At 34.6% G+C, this 10,369-nt stretch overlaps 1 protein-coding gene across 2 annotated transcripts in view; it reads left to right on the plus strand.

Moving 5' to 3' along the window:
- The first annotated feature begins 2,821 nt into the window (after nt 1–2,821).
- The window catches only part of LIPI (lipase I), a 57,885-nt gene continuing 50,337 nt past the window's right edge, over nt 2,822–10,369 (plus strand). For both annotated transcript variants that reach the window (XM_006153592.1, XM_006153593.1), the window contains exon 1: nt 2,822–2,939. In XM_006153592.1, coding sequence (XP_006153654.1) covers nt 2,831–2,939 — 109 coding nt within the window. In that variant the 5' untranslated portion in view covers nt 2,822–2,830. The remainder of the gene's footprint in view (nt 2,940–10,369) is intronic.

The following is a 10,369-nucleotide window of genomic DNA, read 5'->3' on the forward strand; positions in this document are numbered from 1 at the left end:
ATCTTTGAGTGCCTCTCCAGGTTTGGAAAGTTTTCTTGTAGGATTTCATGGAATAGATTATCAATGCCCTTATGACTTTCTTTGCCTTCTGGGATGCCTATTATCCGGATGTTCGGATGTTTAATTGTATCTAGTATTTCTCGTATATTATTCTCAAATTTTGGGGCCATTTTCTCAGTCTTCGTGATGGATTTTTCTAGGCCAGCAATTTTCTCTTCTACATCTGAGATTCTATTTTCTGTATGATTTAGTCTGCTTTTAATATTTTCAAGGGAAATTTTGACTTCTTGTATTATAGCCTTCATCTCTAACAGTTCCATCTGAGTCTTTTGTAATGTGTGAAATTCCTCTTTTAGATCTTGCATGAATTTCCTCACCTCCTGGAACTCTTCAACTCCTTTATCCTTCCTCTTCAGCAGTTCCTTGTCTCTCTTCCACCTCTGTAAGCTTTGCCATTAAGAATGTTCTGAATTCTTTATCAGACATTTCCATGATTTCCATTAACTGTGTGTAGATGAAGAGGAGTTTTCCTTTTCTCTTGGAGGACAGGTATTTTCCTGCTTCCCATATTTCTTGTGGTCCTGCAGCGATTTCTAGTCATCTGGTGGATGGTCAGTTTCTTCCCAAACTTGGAAGTTCAGTCATGTGAGTTTTGTATGCTGGAGGCCGAATTATCAGTGGGACCTCTTCATTTCTCCATTTCCCCCAAAATGGCTAGATTGCAGGAGCCATGGAGTTGTCTCAATAATTTAAAAAAAGTAAGTAAAAAGGCAAAAAGTCACTGGTAAATCTACCATGCAAAGATAAAGATTTTGGAGGAAAATTTTCTGGACTTCACTCTATGCATATATTCATATGCCACATTTTACAAAATGTACTATACATACTGTTATTAGTATTTCTCCCTAAATACTGTAATTATTACTCTAATAAATGATTCTCCATTTACATCATTCATTTTAATCCATAATATGAATATAATAAGACTAATCCCCCATTGTTTCCATGTTTTGGCTATTGTGAGAGTTCTAAGATAAATGTCCTTGCTCATATATAGTTTTACATTTGTGTTAGTATTTCTGTAGGAAAGTAACTTGAATATTTAATTGCTGAACCAGAGGGGAAGATTATTAAACATTTTAGACACAATGCTCCACTAAATAAAAAATGGTGGTAAGCTTTACTGATAAATAATGAGTCTACTATCTCAATAAAGAGTACTCAAATACCATTTATAATTAGCTTTATAATTATAAAGTGCTTAGAAATATGTCTGGTGCATAGGGCTTAATCAATGTTGTATCATCATCATTATCACCTTAGGTTATTGTTTACGTTGGAAGCGTGTCTATAAGCTGTTTACAATCAATTTTCATATATGAAGAGGACTTCATAGTCTATAAATAAACTTACTAAGCAATTGACATTTTATATAATTTGTTATCTTCCAATATTTTGCTATTTAATGCTATGGACATTGACAACCCCAATAAAGAAAATATGAGATAATGAAAAAATATAATTTAATACTTTGAAACTCTATTATCTACTGTCTGCAATGCCAAGTTCATATTTTCCAATATAAGCTCATTAGAATGGTAAAGATGAAAGTAGTGTGCATAGTCTTATTACAGTGTCACATCCAAAGTACTAGAAAAGGGAAGCAGTTAGTTTAATAGGAAAGACTTACCTTTTAGCTTATTAAACATAAACTTTTTTTATACTTTCAAGTGTGTGTGTGTGTGTGTGTGTGTGTGTGCTAGAAGGCACACACACTTGCCAGAGAGACAGAAAGAAAAAGTACCCCAAGGGTTATGGTCATGCGACAATCCCCCCTCCTTCATTTCTCTCTCCTTGCATGATTTTGGGCATGCTCGTATGCTCACACATATGTCCAACGTGTTTCTTCAGCCACTGAATTTGGGAACTCAGAACTTCATGTGGACCATGTGGGATCTGGCTGCCTTAACCGACAAGTTATGGAGTGGCCAGTTTGTTTGCAGATCTTCTGAAACACCTCCCATACCTCAGATTTGATTACGCTGATTTTGATGTAAATCAAACACTTCTGTTTTTACTGTGTCATTGGCACTTTATAGAGACTTGAATTTTCTCAAACCAAATTTAATTTTTGAAAAGTGATGCATGGTCTTAAAATAACTCCCAATTTTCCTTGCTTACTGAAGAATAGTGCTGTCAGGAAAATAAGAGAAGAATTAAGTAAACATATACAAAAAAACCCTATAATAATTTAAGAATAGTTGTCATATTAAACACAAAAAAATATTTTGACTTTCAAATTTTAGCATCAAGAGACAGGCCAGCATTTTGATTTTTAAAATAGCTCCTTTGTTCGGAATTCAAAATGGCATAAACACATAAACACAGAAAGCCCGTCTCTTACACTTGATGGTTTGATGGACATGGGTTTCATTAGTGATTTTATGGTGCATGATGACAACTTAGTTTGTCATCAAAATAAACATGAACCGCAACTTTTTCTGACTCTTTCCATTTCTGGCACACTCTAGCATCACATTTACTTTGGGCTTTCAACACACATATTCTTACTGACCACTTCTGAAGCCCTGAGGTTAAAAGGAAAAAAGATATAATTAGCTTTTTCATTCCCTTCAATTCAACTTGTATAGCTGATGGTTTGTTTGTGACTTATTACAGAGTCTCTACCTTAAAAATCTTTCTCACAACCACAGTCAAATGGGCGAACACAAATGACTTCACCTTTCTCAACAAAGAGGGAGGAGCAAGGCAGGGAGCTTTCACAGTAAAACCTGCCAGACTGTGACAAGCCTACCAAAGGGAGACTTGAATGAATTTGGAAATTTCTATTTTTGGAAATCGGAGTACTTCTTTTACTTTCATCAGATTCCAAATGAGAGTATACATTTTTCTCTGTTTGATATGCTGGGCAAGATCTGGTAAGATACTTATTAATAATTGAGCTTACATTCTTTTGAGAGTGCACACATAGTCACCAGAATAGTCTGTATTCTGGGATAAAGAATGCTGTGACATCGTAGTATGAAAACGTATGCTGTGATTATGAGTATTCACTACACCAAGTTAAATCCCTATGAAAAGCGTTTGTGTGTAAACGTGTGTGTATATGTATGACTTATAAATGGAAAGTTCTGTATTTATTTAGAACATCTTTTTTAAAAATATACAGAGAATAAATAAAAATACTTAAGAAATAGAGTAGTTCAATATTGGAAGCATTAATTCAGTATTTGAAAATATGACTTTGTACATGATTTATTTCTGCTAGATTTGTTAAATAGCCCTGGTTTTGAGAAAAATCTTACATAAGTAAATTACCAATTGTAAAGCAAAGGAACCACATACTACAACAGATTTTCTTTCTTGTTTAGTATAACAAAAACAAAAATAAAAGTAGAACTTTATTCTCCTGGTTTATTAGTTTAAGTTTACTAATTTTATTACTGTAATACTACTATACTACTTTATAGCGATAAAGTGGAACTGCTTGTAATACTTTGTACCAATAAAAACAGCAGCAAATTTAAAATTCAAGGTGAATAGTTTCCTGTAGCAGAAATCTGAAAGCAGATTATTTTCTTTATATTTTGAATGTTTCTTTAAAAAATGGTTGAAAGCGTACTTGAATAGCCTTAATATATCAACTGAAATTTACTATATATTATGTTATCAATAGAATTTTGGAGCTAATAATAAATTCTGGAAATGTTTGAATTTTATATTCATATATAGAATGTAAATGATAGTAATATAGAAGTTATTATTTATATATTACTCACTTGGAAGACTTTATGTTTGTGCAATGTATGATAGCAGTACTTTTATTGTGAAAGTCAGAGAAATGGGAAGTCTAAGCTCTTAACCTTGTAAGTCATTATAATATCATAATTTATAACCATTTTAATGTCATGTTTCACAATACAAATTAATTTGGAAGACTTCCTAAGAATGTTGTTTTGATTAGTAGTTAGTTCTTAAATTTCAATTGCAAAAACTCAGACATAATTGCTAAATGTGTTTTTGTCTCTGTTGACATTTTGTATGACAATGTCATACAATGTCAAAATAGGACAGTAAAACTTTTGTATTTTAGCAACAATAAAGAGTAAATAAGAAAATTAAGATGTTGATAATTCTTGGGACCAGCAGTTGGCATAATTGCTATGTCGCTGGACTCCCATGTCGTCGACCGCAGTTCGAGTCCTAGACCCGGTGGCTTAAACTCGTGACAGGTATGTGTGCATGCATGCCCAAGATCCTGAGAGGAGAATGGAGGAAAAGGGATTATGGCATGGCCATCCCCCCTGGGGGATGATTTCTCACTTTCTGCCTCTCTCTGTCTTTCTGCATGCATCCTATAGCAAAAAACACAAAACAAAACAAAACAAAAAAACTCTAAAAAAATTAAAAAAACATAAGATTTTGGTAATCCTCAAAATCATTTTTAACCCGTGTAAACTTTAATGCTTTCTCTCATTTTCCTTCAGTATCCATGGGCTTAGAAGATTTTGTTGAATTCTCAGGAGTTTGTCTCATAAGTTTTAATTCAAATTACACATGCTCCTTCTTTCTCCACTAGAAATTCTGATGCATACCTCTAGGAGGGTATGTCTCACGCCTGTCAACATGAAAATCATTGATTACCTCTACCTTAAAAAAAGGAAAAAACAAGACCAGCTGGTAATGTAGCAGTGGCAGCGCTCTGCCTGGCTGGACCCACAGGTCTGTGTCAAAAGGCCTCCTGTGCATGCCAGACATACACACACATGCCTGCAGTCTGGGAGGGCTGAGGCTGTGGGATGTGGGGACCCAGCTGGAGATGCCTGTCTTTGTCTTTCTTGTACCCCAGACCCAGCTGGAGATGCCTGTCTTTGTCTTTCTTGTACCCCACCCCACTTTCATGGAGAAAATAAATAAACTTGAAACAAAAAGGAAAACTGAGATTAGTCAGATTTTTTTTAAGAGGTTTTTGTTATAGGGCACATGTGCTCACCAGACAGAGAGAGACAGAGAGACAGAAAGCGAGAAATCACCCCCTAGAGGGGATGGCCACGCCACGATCCCTTCTCCTCCATTCTCCTCTCGGGATCTTGGACATGCACACACATGCGTCCGGCGTGGGTTTTAAGCCACTGGGTCCGGGACCCGAACCACAGTTGACTACGTGGAAGTCCAGTGACATAGCCATTATGCTAAGTGTTGGTTCCCCCAAATTCTCTTTAATGTAAGGATGATAAGAAAAAAAAAAACACAAAATTTATGTTTAAAACATTAAACACATTTAAAACATTAAAAATTTGTGATTGATGTCTGAAGGTTTATGTTGGGCCAACCCTCTTAATCTGTATAATCTTTTCTTTTCTTTTTTTGTTTTTTGGAGATTTTTTCACTATAGGGCGCGTGCGCTTGCCAGACAGACAGAGAGAGACAGAGAGACAGAAAGCGAGAAATCATCCCCTAGAGGGCATAGTCACGCCGCAATCCCTTTTCCATTCGCCTCTTGGGAACTTGGGCACGCACGCACACGTGCCCGGCGTGAGTTTTAAGCCACCGGGTCCGGGACGCGAACCGCGGTCGACTATGTGGGAGTCCAGCAACATAGCCATTACGCTAACTGCTGGTTCCCAATCTGTGTAATCTTAATTTCCTCATTTCTAAAGGGAAATAATAGTCATAGTACTATCTAGTTGCATTGTGGTATTCGAAGGCAATGACAATGTGTCATCTGGCCAATTATAAAGCAATATAAATTAGATTAGAATAATCCACTGTACTTTCTTTCATGTGTATTTTCTCTTTAATTTTTTTTTTTTTTTTAATTTTCAGATATAGGGCTTGTCAATGTGTGGTTCATGGATAATTTCTATCAGAATATCCTGGGTTACCCACTTAAACCTGGGGATGTACTTTCCAAACCATAATCTCTGGAGATGGTCTTGGAAACTACATTCTGAACAAACTTTCCCAGTTATATATTTTTTAGATTTTATCTATTTATTTTTTCTATGGCAGAGTCAGAAACAAAGAGAGGAAGACACACACAGATTCCTATAGCAAGAAACAGGATCTTCATACCACTATCCAACCCCATTCTCAGTCCGCTGGTGTCCAAGTAACATGTATACATTGCCGGTGTGTACAGGGAGGCTCCAGGATGTAAACACATGACCTTCCCATGTTGGTTTTGCATTTCAGAGAGTCATGTTATGGCTATACCCTGGTTTTCCCCACCCCAAGTCATTTTTTTATACTCATTTTTAAAGCCATGGTTGAAGAATCTTGGTTTAATGATTTAATACCTACTTTATTTTACTTGTATAGTCAGTTTTCCAAACATTTGCATAAATGAGAATTACTAATTGAATATCTTGATTTCTTATTACTTGTTAAATAATTGTTCATTTTTTTGAGAGATTTTTGCTATTGGTTTGTGCACTCACCTGAGAGACAGAGAGAAAGTGAGAAATCACCCCCCAGGGGGATGGCCATGCTACAATCCCTTCTCCTTCATTCTCTGGAGATTTTGGAAATACGTACACACATGCCCTGTGTGAGTTTTAATTTGCTGGGTTCAGGAGTTGAACCACAGTTGACTATGTGGGAGTCCAGTTATATAACCATTATACCATTTGCTGGTCCCAATAATTGTTTATTTTCTAAATGTACTTTAATTGCTTTAGAACTAGAGAATTAAAACATATCTTTGCCTTTAATTTTGTTTTCTATCACTAGCTTTCAGAGATTTTAAAATTCTACCTATAGTTTTGCATCTTACCTATTTTGCAGCCTTATAAACCTCTGTCTTTGTAGCATTAACTGGCTCAACTGTCTTGTACCTTAAATTCTGATGGTTTCTGAGGGTCTTCATTCTTATTACACATGAATAAACAAATAAGCTAGTGAACTTCTGATAGGGAAGTTACATTGCTCAAATATTTACTCAATAATTCATGTCATAAATAGGCTGCTCAGTCTTATCCAGAAATATCCTGTTGTTTCTAATTGTGTGACCTTAGGTCATTTATCTCTTCAAACTTAACTTTCTTCATATTTAAAATGAGGAAAAGAATGTAAAATATAAGATAGCACAGGACTTAGCAGGGAGTGATAGCAAAATAATTATAAGCCATTATTATTATCATTGATATTATTATTAACAAATCTGCTTTTTGGAAATAAAGAGAAGGAAGGCGATTTTCATCAAGGCTTTTGGGGATGAGAGTGAGACTGGAAGATTATCAGAGGAAGAAGGATTCAATCTTTGTAGGATGTTTTAGAATTAGCTTTTCATGGCAGGGTTTTGAGGCCCCTCTCTTCTTGACTTGGCCAACGCCGCAAGTTGCAAGACAAACTAACCCTTGTCTCAGCAATTTACCAATCGTGCAAATGAGTTTGAAATGAAACAGTATTCTAGATATGGGAGACCATTTGGTCAACCCCTTTCATTTAAAGATGAGGATACCAAGGCCCAGAGATAAGAAGTGGACGAATATTCTCACAGTCGCAAGAGATGTTTGAGAGGGGCTAGAGGCACTTAGGTCTTAACCATTCATGGCCAGAGCACTGTTGATAACCTATGGCTTCCATTTGAGCTCTCTGTTCTCATTTTCTCAGCTAATATATTTGTAGTGGAAATACCCCTCAGAGGGTAATATGGCTGGACAACTTGATGATTATTCCTGGCTTCCTGTTGTGTTTGATATTTTTGATATTTCTACTGCTTCTATAATTTAAAACCTAACAAGATTTCCAGCATTCTTTCTCAGTGTACTTCTTTTGATACTACTGCCAGACTCATTATCTTCCTACGTACTTGGTGATGAAATCTCATATTAAGCCCTGGAGCCAAATTTCTAATCACAGGAGAGTTAGTCTAATCTTCAGATCTTTGACTTGTTAATTTTTCAAACAGGATTGAAAAATATACTTACCTTTCAGTTCAGCTTTTTGCTAGAAACATTACTTTGTACATTTTTAATTAAGTAAATTCTATATAAACCTCTTTTCTCCTTTATAAAAACAATATGTAAATAATTTAGATCTAGAAAACTAAAGAAAATGCAATACAGAAAATAGAAAATGCAGAAAAATATAGATAAACAGACAAAAATTTACTCTAATATTAGCAACAACATAAATGACACTTAAAGTTGTCAGTATATATCCTATTGATGATATTACATTAAATACAAATGTATGAGCACAAATATGTGCTTGTAGTATACATATATAATATTATAGGTACTAGGCGGACTGTGCATGGAGTATATATAAGAATATTTATGTCGTTTATTTATCATTGGTATTGCTTTTTTATTGTATTTCGTGTTAACATTTAAGTGTTTTCTAATGTCACCCCAGTTTTCAGAAACAATTTCTTAATTGCTGCATAGTCCCATCTCATGGATATCCACACTTTATTTTTCTGTCTTCTCCTTGGCATCCATTTTGTTGATTCCTAAATATTCACTATGAAAAATATTGTGATGTTTGTACATCTTAATGGTCAACGGGTTCGATGGTGAACATCATATGATATAATATCATTTTAATTCATCTTTACCAATTTTATAAATAGATTAAGCCCATTTTAATAGCTTTATGTGCTCTTTGAATATTTTACTTTGAAAAATAATGGTTTATATCCTTTGCATAGCATCCATTGGTAGTATTTTTCTTCATTTAAAGTTCTTCATGCATAGTTACATGTTCTACCTGTTTCCTTACCTTATATTGAAAATATTTTTGCAGTTTCTTTGTCCTTTGGCTAGTTTATATTGTTTCTTTATGCACAGAAGTTCTAAATTTATGTGCTTGAAATCTATTGGTCTTCATTTTATCATTTCTTCCTTTGCTTTTATGCTAAAAGCGTTCTTTTGCTTATATAGTCAGAGATCCTATATATGTTACCTATATTCTCCCTCTAGTTCGTATAATTTTACTTTTAAATCACATGTTGTAACTAGAATTTGGTAATTACTGTAGCACTGTTTGTTTAAAAATCAATTACCTTTGGGGCTGGCAGGTAGTGTGGTTGTTAAGGGCACTGGACTCCCACGTGGTCAACTGCAGTTCTAGTCCTGGACCTGGTGGCTTGCTTTCTCACTTTCCCTCTCTCTCTCTCTCTTTGCCTCTGGCCTTCTCTGGTCAAATTGAAATAAATAAAATTTATAAAAATAATTCTTAAAAAATTATTATTTTTAACTGTTTTAATCACCATTGTTATCATATCTAATTTGGTATATTTTTCTTTTGGCTTGGAGATATTTTTGTGATAGGGTGTGAGTGCTCACTGGAGAGACAGAGAGAAACAGAGAGAGAAAGAGAGAAATCAACCCTCAGCAGGGATGGCCACATTGCAATCCCTTCTCCTCCATTTTCCTCTCAGGACTTTGATCAGCCATATGGGAGTCTAGCACCTTAATGTCTATACCACCTGCTGGCCCCTGTTATGGTACATCTTCAATATCATGATGTAACATGGTATCTCCAGTTTGTTTTCATAATCTATAAATTCTTGATATGATCTCACAGAACTCATATTAATTGATTTATAATATAAACATAATTTTAATCTTGTATCTTGTCTTCAAAATGTGATTAATTTTTCTTATATATTCCCCCAAGACATATCATTGAGACTTCAGTTTAGAATTGCATTGCATGTATAGAGTAGAGCTTATTTCATGTTAACTCTTCCATTCTGGATGGTGATATATCTCAGTACTCATTCGTATCTTCGCTATCCTATGTACAGTTGTTCAGTTCTGTAGTTTTTACTTATGAGCACTGTGTATCTTTTTCTTTTATTAGTTCTGGTTTTTGCTCCTCCTTTCTCCTTTTATCCTCCTTCTTTTTCTTACCTCTTCTTTCTCTTTTTTTTTTTTTATAAAGGACTAATTAATTTGCAAATCATAGAACTCTAGTTCACACTAGTGTAAGCAGAAAAAGTAATTCATTATCACATAAAAATGAAAAGTTATCACTAGATCCAAGTGCTCAAAAAAAACAAAGTCACTTCAGCTTGACATCTTGAAAGAAGAAAGTCACTTTTTCTCCTAGTATCTCTGCAGACCTGTTTAAATTACACACCCTCCTGACTAGATATTCAGATTGCCCTGAAATGGAGGGAGTATACCTTTGTAGTTATCTCTAAAAAAATCACTTAGTAGGGGGAAAAGTTTCCAAAGGAAAGGTTGGAGAGCTGAGAGAAATATGAATATGCTTAAAGCAATATTAATTGATATTTATATTCTCATGGTTCTGAATATTTTCTTTTATTATATTTTGTCTTGGCTGTTTTTCATAGGAGCTGAGCAAATTTTATTATATATAATATATACATATA

Source organism: Tupaia chinensis, unplaced genomic scaffold (genome assembly GCF_000334495.1).
Source record: "Tupaia chinensis unplaced genomic scaffold, TupChi_1.0 Scaffold000382_1, whole genome shotgun sequence".
NCBI lineage: Eukaryota > Metazoa > Chordata > Mammalia > Scandentia > Tupaiidae > Tupaia > Tupaia belangeri.